This window comes from Spea bombifrons, chromosome 4 (genome assembly GCF_027358695.1).
Source record: "Spea bombifrons isolate aSpeBom1 chromosome 4, aSpeBom1.2.pri, whole genome shotgun sequence".
NCBI classification, from domain to species: domain Eukaryota; kingdom Metazoa; phylum Chordata; class Amphibia; order Anura; family Pelobatidae; genus Spea; species Spea bombifrons.
The window spans coordinates 100380868-100394831 of record NC_071090.1 but is presented as its reverse complement, the minus strand read 5'-3'; the positions used below and the strand labels follow the sequence as shown (position 1 = coordinate 100394831).

General features: G+C 42.4%; 2 protein-coding genes across 2 annotated transcripts; both read left to right on the top strand.

The window, feature by feature from the left end:
• The first annotated feature begins 971 nt into the window (after window positions 1-971).
• On the top strand, window positions 972-1898 carry LOC128491496 (olfactory receptor 1G1-like). Its single transcript, XM_053463815.1, has one exon. The coding sequence runs from the start codon at window positions 972-974 to the stop codon at window positions 1896-1898; it is 927 nt and encodes a 308-aa protein (XP_053319790.1).
• A 7795-nt stretch (window positions 1899-9693) lies between these two features.
• LOC128491495 (olfactory receptor 13F1-like) lies at window positions 9694-10620 on the top strand. The gene has a single exon (XM_053463814.1). The coding sequence runs from the start codon at window positions 9694-9696 to the stop codon at window positions 10618-10620; it is 927 nt and encodes a 308-aa protein (XP_053319789.1).
• Window positions 10621-13964: the final 3344 nt, after the last annotated feature.

The following is a 13964-nucleotide window of genomic DNA, read 5'->3' as shown; positions in this document are numbered from 1 at the left end:
AACTGAAAATTTAGAATGAGAAATTCAGTAAAAACTAGCGAAAATTAGAAAAAAACACCTAATTTTTTTTTAATACATTTTCCCTCTGAATCCTCACAAAATTAGTTAAAGTGATGGAAAATCCCCTCCAAATTTATCAATTCAGGTGTCCTGATTTCAGAAACACCTAAGTTATATAGATTTTCCATACTTTTCCAGTAATTATAGGGAACATACTATCAGGTGTACATTACTCATAGAATTTTTATGCTTATGGCTTAACAGGTTTGGGGGTTGTGAACGGGGGCAGGAGGGTTATACTGGGTAGATGTTGTGTTAGGGCAATGGGATGAAAGGTTTTTTCTTTTTTTATTATTATTATCTTTTATATATATATTTTTTTAATTTTTTATTGTATTTTTATATATATATTTTTTTTTTTATTTTTTTTTTAATTGTTAGAGGTCCTCTTAGGGACCTCTTGAACATGTTATTAATGCCAGTGGTGTCACTTTATTGTTTTTTTTATTATTATTTATTGTATTATTTTAGTGATTTTTTTAAAAAATGTCATTAAATTTAAAATCACTAACCTTTTTTTCCCCCCTCCGTTTCATTTTTCAGCATCAGATCGGATGTCAGGGGGAGTCCAGGCTGTCAGGACATACCGTTGCGTCCATATGGGATTCTTGGAATGCGTTTTTTGGACGTACCGGTATGTCTATAGGGGACTGAAGGGGTTAAGTAGTTTGCACACAGATTTCCTTAAAAGCTATCAATTTAGCTTAGTCTGTCCCCAGTGCAATTTGAAGATGGGCTTTTACCCCAGTATCATGAAATGGACAGTGCAAAATGTATGCTTACATGATACTTTTACACAATTTGTTTGAACACTATTGACAACTGAATTTTTGTTTATCTTACAGATGACCTTCCTTTGTCAGTAGTACAGAACATGGATGTATACCTTTAGACGTTGCTTTGTTTTCCAAATGGAAACAAATGGAACATTTCACAAAGAATTTTACATCCTGGCATTTTCTAAGTATGTAAGATCACAGTTTGTGATTTTCTTTTTGGTGTTATTTATGTACCTGTTTTGTGTGTTTGGAAACCTGCTTGTTGTTACTCTCATCTACACGGCGTCCCAGCTGCACACGCCGATGTACATCTTTCTTGGCAACCTGTCAGTCCAGGACATTGTCTATGTATCTGCTATCCTTCCACAGTTGTTGGCCATTATAGTAACTGGTGACACCAGTATTGCTTTCCTACGTTGTATCTTCCAAATGTTTTTATTTGTATCTTGCGTCATAACAGAATTTCTGTTGCTAACATCTATGGCTTATGACCGCTATGTTGCCATTTGTAACCCTCTACACTATGCTATCATAATGAATAAGAAAACCTGCACACTTCTGGCAGAGGCATCTTGGCTTATTGGGATCTTCAGTTCATTGAAGTACTCTGTGTTAGTGTCTAATATGTCCTTCTGCAGTTCCCAGGAAATTAATCATTTCTTCTGCGATATGAAAGCCATGTTAAAGCTTTCTTGCAGCAACACCACAAATGTCCACCTAACAATTTTTGTTGATGGAGTCCTCTTCGGGATAATACCATTTATACTCATTATAACTTCATATGCCTATATCATATCTGCCATCCAAAAGATCTGTAGCTCAGCTGGACGATACAAGGCCTTTTCCAGCTGTTCCTCCCACATCATCATTGTTGTTATGTTTTGTGGGACATCACTTACTTTGAACCTGAAGCAAAACTCACGAGAATTTCAAGAACAAGACAAACTGCTTTCTATGTTATATATTTTATTGGTTCCAGCTTTGAACCCTTTAGTGTATAGCATCAGAAACAACGATATTTTGAAAGCTATTAGAACAGCTCGTTGGAAAGTAAAATGATGAACAGAAGTAACAAACACAAATAATAAATGAATGAATTAATGATTATTATTACAACTATTTTTTTTAAACTAGAGCTGTTTTCACTGGAAAATAAGGCATTGTATTGTAAGAATCTTTGATATTGGTGTATAAAATCCCAAGGACCACCTATTTACCAAGAAGTGGAATTGTCCCACTCTTCCCCACCCTGTGGCCAAGAGAAATACAATAATCCCAGGGGAGTATAGTACCAGAAAAATAACCCCCTCATCCAGCTGAGCAGGGAATGGGGGTTACAATCTATAAAAAAAACCCTATAGAAGGCACTAACGTCATCATGTTCTCACCCTGGAAGATGTGGCCATATGCTTCGTTTCCTGAGCCCACTGGGGTAAGATGAGTTAAAATTAGACTTGTGCATTCGTATTCGAGATGACATGAACACTAATGTTGCATTTTCCTTGTTTAAAGCGAATACCGAATAAACTAATATGGCACGGGTAAACGTACACAAAGACGAAGAAGCACAACACGAAGAATCTTTATGTTCTTCTTTGTAAATATCTCCTAATCTCCTGGGTCTCTTCCCTCCCTACAAGTTACTGCCTCTGGCCTACCTTAAGTCTTTTCTAGCAGGGGTTAACAGGAATCCGTAGGATCGCTCCAGGAGTTAAAGGTCCATAAGAGCGACTCTATTGGTCGCCGGCAGAGGGCTTCCTCTGGCATCAACCAGTGAAGAGCATCTGCCCTTCATTGGTTGATGCCAGAGGAGCCCCCTTCCGCTGACCAATAGAGTCGCTCTTACGGACCTTTAAAATCCTGGCACCAAAGCTGCTGCGTACTGTTACTACATTAACCCTGTATTAACCCCTGCTAGAAAACCGCCAGAAAACGAAGAGGAAAACGAACACAAAATGTACACAAATATCAGCCCGAAAAGAACACGGGAACGGGATGTAATGCATTTTAATTATATGACTATTGGGCCCGGTCACGTCAGGGCCAATTAGCTAAGTATAGCTATATAACTTGTATATAAACATGTACAGATCACTGTGCCGAATAGATAAGGAAACTCACAAGCACATAAGAACAACATGGTAAAGGACCTCTGTTTAAAGTACCTGGCCAGCATCATAGAATAGAGAGCCAGCCTGCGTCACAGAACAGAAGCTCCCTAGAGATAACATGACGCCCCTAAAAGATTCTGGAAAGTCCCCTCAACATCTATAAAAACCCACGGCCGCAACCACAAACTTTGAAGCCTCACCTGCGGTGTTTGCGAGAACATGCACGGACAGCCCAGGACGGATCCAGGGATCCTCGTGTCCGGGACAAGTGGCTCTTCAAAGACACTGTTCTGAGGGGTTTCCCAGTCCCTGCTGAGTTGCGAGTTAATCATCTAGAGGAATGATAAATACTTGACTCGGTGATGGATTACTGTATAGGCCCCTGGGAATCAGCGTAGCTAAATGGACAGGGAGAATGTATGTGTGTGGGTGAGTGCATGCTTGGGGCATGTGTGTTTTTGATTGGGGTATGTAAATGTAGGGGTGGGAGACCCTAGGGGATAAAAGGTGCCCTCTGAGTGACCCTGGTCACTGTCACTTTTATCACGAACGGCTAACAGTTTACCTGCTTGAGCTTTGGTGTGTTTCTACGGCCTGGAGTATGGATGTTGATGCTATCCTTGCTGCTCTCAGGGCTGGTGCGGACAAGGACGGTGGCAGGGCGCTTCGTGAGCAATTTGCTCACCTGCTGCCTCAGGCTGCGGTGCCTGAGTTGCCTGCTGGGTCAGGTGGGGCCGCGGAGACTTCGGCTAGCGGGCACGCTTCAGTGCACCGTCGTCGCCAAGATGGCGGCGGCGCGTGGCCTCGCGTAGGTCTCGCGAGGCTTCCGCACGGCTCGCAAGACCTGCCGCGGCATCGCGAGAGCCCGCGGCACAGGCTGCTGAGCCTGCCCGGGTCTCTGAAGCTGCCGGAAGATACTGCAGGAAGCCGCGCAGGAGTGCGTGAAACGGCGGGTAGTGCGTCCACTGCCCGTCCGAAGAGGACGTCACGGCGGCAGCAGCCGCTGCCTCTACTGCCGGACAGTCTGCAGGAGGGGTGAGTGGGCCCGGCAGGGCTTTACGGGGGAAGGCTGGGGGCCGTGCGGGAGAGGACAACTCTGAGGACAACGGGGTCCTCCGGGGACGATTTGGGGTCACCTCGGTGGCTCTCGGCCCGTTTACCCCCTCTGGGTACTGGGGTTGGGAGGTCTTCCCTCCTGGGTTACGCCTCCTCTGGTGAGGAGGCTTTTTCTACCCCCCTCCCCCCCTTTTCTACGGCACCTGCTGGTGGCTTTCCTGTGGCTGGGTCCCTGCTGGCGGTTCCAGGTCCTTCAGTGGCCCAGGGGCATCTTTTCTCACCCCTTTTCTGCGCAGGCTAGTACTGGAGTTTCACAGGAGGATCCTTCCCGGCTGTCTGGACTGATGAGACACGGTGCTCAAGCAACATGGCTACGAGCACGACGCCGCAGGAGGTCTGCCGGTCGCTTGGTGGTGAGTTACCTTCTCAGCTTTCTGGTGTTTTGGGGTCCGGTGGGGTCCGGTGTGGGGCCCGGGCTCTAGTGTGGGGGAATTTTTGTCGGGACTTAGGGGCTTTCTGGACGCGTGGGAGTGTGGGGGGAGCGCGGGGCCGGCTGGGGCTGGTTTAGATGAGCAGGTCAGATCTGGCTGGAAGCAGTCTGGGAGCCTTGCGGGGTCTGCAGGTCCTGTTCCCCTGCCAGCGCCGACGGTAGCAGGTTCTGATGGGGCTGCGCTTGCGGTTTCGGCGGGTTCTGTTGTTTCGGGGGGTGGTGTCCCCGCCGGCTGGCGGGGCGACTGCTGAGTCTGCCCCTGCTGCCGTAGTTGATGCGGCGCTGGGTGTAGCTGATGTTGCCCGTGGGGCTGCGTATATATGTGTTGGTCGGGCCCATTAGGCCTGCACTTAAAGCAAGAGACGAAAGAAAAAATCTGGAAAGGCGGGTTTCTGGAGATTTTCTCCCTCTTGCCGCTGCAGGAGGTTCCTCCACCAGCAAAAGTAATTGGATTTGCGCCTTTTCCATTCCAGCTAGCGTGATAGGCGAAAAGTGCCCTGAAAAATGTTCGGCACTTTTTGCGTATCAGGATTTAATTTGGAACGCTTGCAGGACGTATGGGGGTCTGGGCTGGTGGCGGTATGACGAGCAGTTCCGCCAGCGTTTGGCGGTTCGGCCGTCCATAGGATGGTATCAAATGGATATTGGTCTGTGGCTGGCCATTATGACTCGGCCTGCCACTCATCAAGGCTGGTTTTCGTCGTTTCTCGGGGGGGCCGGGGGGGGATTGGGAACCGCACCCTCCCCGGCCGGTCAGCGGCGGCCGGGATGCTGCTATCAGTATAACGATGGGCAGTGTAAGTGGGGAGCGTCGTGCCGTTTTAAACACGAATGCTCCGGTTGTGGCAGAGCCCACCCTCATTCCCGCTGTTTCAAGCGGGCAAAGGGGGGTAAGCGTCAGGATGTGGGATCGAAGGGCGAGGACGCTGGTGGACGTCGGCGCGATGCGCCCGTGGCTAAACCGGTATAGAGACCAGCGGGCTGCAGAGGTTCTATTACGGGGGTTCACTGAGGGTTTTTGGATTCCCTTTGTGGATGCCCCACAAACGGTTACTTTTCGTAATTTGCGGTCTGTTGCTGATTTTCCGGATGTGGTGCGGGACAAGTTGCGTAAGGAGGTGAGGTTGGGGCGCATGGCGGGTCCTCTCGCCCTGCAGCCCCTAGCGAATTTGAGGGTGTCACCGCTTGGGTGGTTCCCAAGAAGGAGCCTGGTAAATTTTGTTTAATTCACCACTTGTCGTACCCGCGGGGTTGTTCGGTTAATGATGGGATCTCAGCAGATTTGGTTAAAGTTGTTTATGCTTCTTTTGATAAAGCTGTTGCTATGGTTCGGGCGGCCGGGCGAGGCGCCCTGTTGGCAAAAACGGATATTGAGGCGGCGTTTCGCCTCCTTCCGGTTCACCCAGCCTGTCATCATCTGTTAGGTTGTCGGTTTGATGAGCAGTTTTATGTGGATATGTGCCTCCCAATGGGTTGTTCCATATCATGTTCCTATTTTGAGTGTTTTAGTACGTTAGTACGTTTGCCGATGGGTCGGGTGTTTAGCCAGCGGTTAGCCAGGGCGACGGCGGGTGTTGTCCGGCCTCGCCATTTTATTCGGCTCACTTGTCCGCTGCGGGACGACTTGGCTGTTTGGGGGTCTTTTCTGGACACTTATAATGGTCGATCGTATTGGCAGGCGCCCGAGGTTTCCAATCTTTACCAATCCTCCGGTTCTCTGGGTCAAGACCTGAATCCTCCGGGTCGCGGGGTCTTGACACACCCCACTCCTCGCCCATTTTTTCCTTAAAATGGGGGTTTTCCCGTTGCCATCAGCGGACCGCCCACCAACGTCAACGGGACCGCCCGCTGACGTCAGTGTGCAATCCTAGACGCAACCCGGAGCCAAGAAGTTCCTAGGTGATTTGAGCTTGGCTAGCTAGGCCTTTGCTTTCTGTCAGTTGATATTTGAATAGTCATGTATGCCTGTCATTTGTATGCATTGAAGTTTGAGAATGTGTACAAACAATGTTCTAATATATATGTTCCTAATTCTGTATATGTTGCAGTTTTACAAAGTAAAATTAAAAAAAAGATGAAAAGAGAAATCAATAAGTCTCAGTAAGTATCCAAACAGTACCCTTGGTTCCTGGGTTTTTACTGAGAAGTTGTTCGCTGTCTGCCAAATCTTGTACTAGCAACACATCACTAAAATGACAAATGACTACTTTATGAAGGAAAAACACCAGTGAACTGCTCCTGCCAGAGCATGCCTCGTATGATACTTAGTCCGTAATGAATTTAGACTTTTTTGTAGGAGAAACTTGCCAGAGTTGGCTCTTCATAATGCATTTTGAAGTTGCTGAACTGAAACTACAACTCGATTGAAAACTCTCCTGCCAACCCAAATTTTAGTAAATAAATCTCAAAATCTCTAAAACAATGACAAGCAAAAGCTACACGTAGTTTCAAAAGTTCCCCTTTAAGGTGTGCAATTCAGTCTAAAGAACTTTTAATCATACTAATAAACTTAAAGAAACACATATGACTTATGAAAGTATGTAAGCGTTTCAAAAGTACAACTTTTCTAAGATGTGATTATTCTCCAAGGACTTTTTTCTGTTCTAAATCCCTAAAGCTATAGACAGCTTTAAATGCACACACAATTAGTATGCCAGCTTTATCCGAGTAAAATGATCATCCGGTCAGGTAATGTAAGATATTCAATGATAACATTTATAATAATAATAATATTATATTATTTACATTTTACAATGTTACATTTTGGATTAGAGAAATAATTGTGTTTCAATAATTTCATGAGCTATTTGAAAGCTTAGTAATATAGCAATGTCAAACAAAATATATATATACATATTCTCGTCTTTAGACAACAGTAGTATCATTTATAGGGCTTGCTTAAGAAAAGATGTAAAGTTACGCGAGTGTTTGGGACCTCAGAGGTCTTTTCTTCAAATCTTCCTCATAGGTCTCTTCTTACCACTAAAAAGAGCCCTCCAAATAACTTTACATCTTTTCCTATTATGCCAGCCCAATAAATACTATTTATTTTAATTCAACTAAATACTATTATTTATGTAGAAAAACTGGGTTTGGCATTGCTGTAAATGCAATAGGTCATATAAGTCATTAATAAATATGGTACAGTACTGAATTTGGAAGATTATACAGCTATAACCAGTTCACTTATTTTTTTTAAAAAAAAAAACAGCAATTCTCACTTAGCTAGTTAGCAGATGTTAAATATTCTCCTCCTTAATCAAACAGATAAACACAAGATAACAGCATTTCTAAAAAAAAAAAAAAAAAAAAGTTAAAATGTTAATGTACAAACCAAAGACAAATTATACATGACATAAGCTTACTGCTAGTTCTGATAGAGAATCTTCAGCTCAAATAAAGCACGGAAATATAAAGTGTAGTCAGATATTTCTCCTTGCATGTCAAACTTACATGTTTATTTTTATAGTGGGAATAGTAGTAGTAGTAGTAGTTGCTGTTTAATGTGATTTCATCACATCCTTAAAGCTTCCATTAAACTACTGAGTACTTATTGACATACCTGGGAACTCTCAGGTTTTGCCCCAGAGTCTCCAAGTTTTTGCCCAAATCTCAGGGTGAAGGGGCAGATTCTCAGGACACACAGTCTGGTACCGATTCCTTCCTATTCTACACTGCTGTGGTCATAGATAAGACTCTGAATTGGTGCTTTTGCTGCCAGTATGTTAGGATTGACATCCCTGCTTGAATGCAGGTGACTCAATTAAGTGTATCAATAAATAACGACCAGCATGAGTACCATGTGGTTAACATGTTTGGTGAGTCACAATGGGATATTAAAAGGTTTAATCTTTCAAAAGTCTCAGTGTCCGCTCATTTAGAAAGTGGCCAGTTATGCTTATTGAAAACAGAGTAAATGCTTTATTATTTTTCTAAAATGTAAAATAAATATTAATTACATTGAAACACAGGGGCTGTTATCAGAAAACAGACATAAAAGATTCTAAATTTAACTGTTTAGGTACCATTACAATGCCGACTATTTTAACCCCTTCAATCCCAGGGGTTTTTGGTACCTTAAGTCACGGAGCAATTTTGCTGTTTTTGCGCTATGTCGGTTCAGCGATTATTCTCTGTTCCTGTGAATAGTGCACCCATGTAAACTATATATATTGTTTTTTCAAGGAGAGATAGAGCTTTCTTTTGATACCATAGTTAGATGAGTAACTGAAAATTTAGAATGAGAAATTCAGTAAAAACTAGCGAAAATTAGAAAAAAACACCTAATTTTTTTTAATACATTTTCCCTCTGAATCCTCACAAAATTAGTTAAAGTGATGGAAAATCCCCTCCAAATTTATCAATTCAGGTGTCCTGATTTCAGAAACACCTAAGTTATATAGATTTTCCATACTTTTCCAGTAATTATAGGGAACATACTATCAGGTGTACATTACTCATAGAATTTTTATGCTTATGGCTTAACAGGTTTGGGGGTTGTGAACGGGGGCAGGAGGGTTATACTGGGTAGATGTTGTGTTAGGGCAATGGGATGAAAGGTTTTTTCTTTTTTTATTATTATTATCTTTTATATATATATTTTTTTAATTTTTTATTGTATTTTTATATATATATATTTTTTTTTTATTTTTTTTTAATTGTTAGAGGTCCTCTTAGGGACCTCTTGAACATGTTATTAATGCCAGTGGTGTCACTTTATTGTTTTTTTTTTATTATTATTTATTGTATTATTTTAGTGATTTTTTTAAAAAATGTCATTAAATTTAAAATCACTAACCTTTTTTTCCCCCCTCCGTTTCATTTTTCAGCAACAGATCGGATGTCAGGGGGAGTCCAGGCTGTCAGGACATACCGTTGCGTCCATATGGGATTCTTGGAATGCGTTTTTTGGACGTACCGGTATGTCTATAGGGGACTGAAGGGGTTAAGTAGTTTGCACACAGATTTCCTTAAAAGCTATCAATTTAGCTTAGTCTGTCCCCAGTGCAATTTGAAGATGGGCTTTTACCCCAGTATCATGAAATGGACAGTGCAAAATGTATGCTTAGATGATACTTTTACACAATTTGTTTGAACACTATTGACAACTGAATTTTTGTTTATCTTACAGATGACCTTCCTTTGTCAGTAGTACAGAACATGGATGTATACCTTTAGACGTTGCTTTGTTTTCCAAATGGAAACAAATGGAACATTTCACAAAGAATTTTACATCCTGGCATTTTCTAAATATGTAAGATCACAGTTTGTGATTTTCTTTTTGGTGTTATTTATGTACCTGTTTTGTGTGTTTGGAAACCTGCTTGTTGTTACTCTCATCTACACGGCGTCCCAGCTGCACACGCCGATGTACATCTTTCTTGGTAACCTCTCAGTCCAGGACATTGTCTATGTATCTGCTATCCTTCCGCAGTTGTTGGCCATTATAGTAACTGGTGACACCAGTATTGCTTTCCTACGTTGTATCTTCCAAATGTTTTTATTTGTATCTTGCGTCATAACAGAATTTCTGTTGCTAACATCTATGGCTTATGACCGCTATGTTGCCATTTGTAACCCTCTACACTATGCTATCATAATGAATAAGAAAACCTGCACACTTCTGGCAGCGGCATCTTGGCTTATTGGGATCTTCAGTTCATTGAAGTACTCTCTATTAGTGTCTAATATGTCCTTCTGCAGTTCCCAGGAAATTAATCATTTCTTCTGCGATATGAAAGCCATGTTAAAACTTTCTTGCAGCAACACCACAGATGTCCACCTATCAATTTTGGTTGAGGGAGTCCTCTTCGGAATAATACCATTTATACTCATTATAACTTCATATGCCTATATCATATCTGCCATCCAAAAGATCTGTAGCTCAGCTGGACGATACAAGGCCTTTTCCAGCTGTTCCTCCCACATCATCATTGTTGTTATGTTTTGTGGGACATCACTTACTTTAAATCTGAAACAAGACTCACAAGAATTCCAAGAACAAGACAAACTGCTTTCTATGTTATATATTTTATTGGTTCCAGTGTTGAACCCTTTAGTGTACAGCATCAGAAACAACGATATTTTGAAAGCTATTAAAACAGCTTGTTGGAAAGTAAAATGATGAACAGAAGTAACAAAGGATGGTGCAAAATAATTAACAAAGAAAAATAATACATGGATGAATTAATAATTATTATTACAACTATTTTTTTTAAACTGAACTTGTTTTCACTTGAAAATAAGGGATTGTATTGCAAGAATCATTGATATAGGTCTATAAAATCCCAAGGACCACTTATTTACCAAGAAGTGGAATTGTCCCCCTCTCCCCAACCCTGTGGCCAAGGGAAATACAATAATCCCAGGGGAGTATAGTACCAGAAAAATAACCTCCTCACCCAGCTGAGCAGGGGATGGGGGTTATAACTTATTTAAAAAAATCCCTATAGGAGGCACTAACACATCTCCCTCCCACCCCACCGCATTAAATGTAAAATAAAACCTTTAGGCGGAAGCTGTGGCCATATGCTCCGTATCCTGAGCCCGCTGGGTAAGATGGGTTAAAAAAACACTTTGGAGATGACATGGATGGAGAGAGTATGATAAAAAATAAAAAAGCCTTCCCTACCACCCTACCCAGATGTGGGGGAATGAGGTCCATCCAAGCACATTTTGAGTGCCAGGAGGATGGACAGAGGAAATCCTCATTAGAATATATCCATTGTCAAATGTGGCCATTGCCTCCTCATTTTGGCCCATGGAAAAGGGCCGTCCAAAACAGAAAACAATGCAAACAAATAAAAAAGAAAATATTCTGATCTAAGCCCAATGCTCCCAACAGTTTGGAGGATGTATTCCTTCTTATATTGACTGGTGTGGAACGCATTGACTTGTCATGAGGATGAGTTGGTCGAGTCACGATGAGCCGTCAAGGTTGTTGGTTGTTCAGGTGGTTTAGACAGGATTCTGTCTGTGAGCGTTATGAAGAAATGTTGTATGCTTCTCGAAAGAGGTGGATTTTCAGAGATCTTTTGAAGTTTGCATATGAGGGAAATTCTGACAGAGCGAGGAAGGGAATTCCAGAGAAGGGGTACTGCACGGTGAAATCCTGTGTGTGGGAGCAGGAAGAGGTAATGATGGTAGAAGAGAGACAACGGTTGTGTGAGGAATAAGGAGGGCAGTTAGAGGTATATTAATATAGGAGGGTAGAGATAAGGGGGTGCTGAGTTTTAAGGCCTCTGTAGGTCAGAATCAGGAGTTTGAACTTAAATTTAAAGAGTGTCCTGTCCTGCAAAGTCAACAGTAGCACCCATTACCATCAGTTGGACCATCCAACCAAATTCCTCAAGAGGGGGTTTGAGGTAGCTGGACCCATAAAGTTCTCAGGTTTGCTTTTTTAATTATCTATCAATTAAATAAATATGCATGAAGAGCGCTACAGGTCAAATTGTGTATGTGGGGGGGGCAAACTTGCTGGTAATAGGAAGCCTTGGGATTTTTTATTTTTTTTTAAAGGAAAACAAACATTACACCACAAAACCAACAACTAAATGGGCCATTTATTCATAGCTGTCAGGGCCGGCCCAAGACAAAATGCAGCCCTTCCTCTCCCTCCGTCCCCGCTGCCCCCCCATTATCTACCCTTCCCCTCCCGCCCTATTATATACCCTTCCCCTCCCTCCCTATTATCTACCCTACCCCCCCTCCCTATTATCTACCCTACCCCTCCCTCCCTATTATCTACCCTACCCCTCCCTCCCTATTATCTACCCTACCCCCACTTGTACTTACCTTTCAGCACTCCTGCGGCGAGTCTCCCTATTCAGTCTCGGTGCCGGCTTGTAATGCTGAGCGCCCGAAATTACGTCATCTTCCGGCACTCAGCATTACAAGCCGGCACCGAGACCGAACAGGGAGACTCGCCACAGAGGAGAGAGAGAGGGGCGGCGAGCGGGTACTGACAATTCGGTAAGCGAAAACCACTCTGCACCCCTCTCTCTTTGCCGCCCACCGATGTCATTGGGACCGCCCACCGACATCAACGGGACCGCCCGTCAACGTTTTTGGGAGGGCCATAATCCACGGCCAGCCTCACTTGTGAGGTTTCAGTGGATGATGCAAAGCCGCCGATCGCTGCGAAAACGTGGTGAGCTTTGTCGTGTATGCATTGCATCATGAGCCCGTATATGTACGGGTTTTGTCGTGAAGGAGTTATTACTAAATGTGAGTCCAATAAAATATATTACTATTTACCACAAAAATAGTTTTCTTTGCCTTTCATTTACTCCATAGGACTCTACTACTATTTTAATAGTGATATGAAATCGATAAAATTATGTGCATACAAAAACTAATCAGCAAAACTGATAGCTTTATTTTTTTTTACTCAAATTAAGGGTGTTTCCAAAAAACTTCCTTAAAATGTTTAATGGCATAAACCACTTTCTGTATCTTTGGACCCGTCATTTTGTCACCCTGTGTATTTGTTTTACACAACTTAGTATGGTACTTTAATATGGGTTGTTAAAAAAGTGAGAAAATACTGACCTTAGGGAGAAGTTACAGCTTCCAGTCAGCAGCTCCTCTACGGTTCAACAATTCAGAGGTTGGCGATTGAAGTACAACTACAAGATAGGAAGAACTAGTGGAGCAGAATTTGAAGAAGATACAGGGTAAAAGCAAGAGTAACAGACTTATAGACATGGAGACCAGACATTCTGTACAATGCAGCTTGAACACAAGCAACAAAGGACTACAATTGTAGGGAAAAACCAGACAGCTACGGAGGGAAAATAATACATTGATGGAGTTCCTGTAAACGGACTATTTCCCTAAATTAATCAGTGACAGAGCATTTATAAGACCTCTGATATGTGCCAGTCTCAAGTTGCCTTGCCAGCAGAGTCCATTGACCTCCAGTTGCACGAGGTTCAACTGAAGCCTCCAGGGTACTGAAGGTTGTAGATGTTCACACTGGTTTGGCTGTTTTTCCATATTTTATTATTTATTTTTTTGAAGGGGGGCGGTATATTATTATTTTAGCCATAATTTAGCTTAACCTTATTTTGCTGAGTAACGTGTCAGGGTAAAGAATTGGATTTTTTTGTGTTTTTTGTTCTTAGTCCATTCTAATTATGCCATATTGTAAAGAACATTCTCATTCTTTGCACGTTATATATTTTCACATTATTCACAGGCCTTGTAACTCCCGTCATAACAATAGCCCTTCTCTTACGGTTTACTAAATTAATATCAATAGTATTTAGGATTTTTCAAGCAAATCGTAAAAACCTTGTATCTGAGGTAAATATAAAATACTAGTATGTGATATTTTCATTTCAAAATATGGTAAATCAACCTAATATCATTATAATAAACTATATATTGCCTGGTTTGATTACTTTGTAGAGAATGGCTTACAATGAATTTACAATGGCAGTGGTTTGTATTGGAAAATTAGCGTAG

Coding starts and splice junctions, on each gene's coding strand:
- LOC128491496 (XM_053463815.1), top strand. CDS start 972: ATGGAAACAAATGGAACATTTCACAAAGAATTTTACATCCTGGCATTT.
- LOC128491495 (XM_053463814.1), top strand. CDS start 9,694: ATGGAAACAAATGGAACATTTCACAAAGAATTTTACATCCTGGCATTT.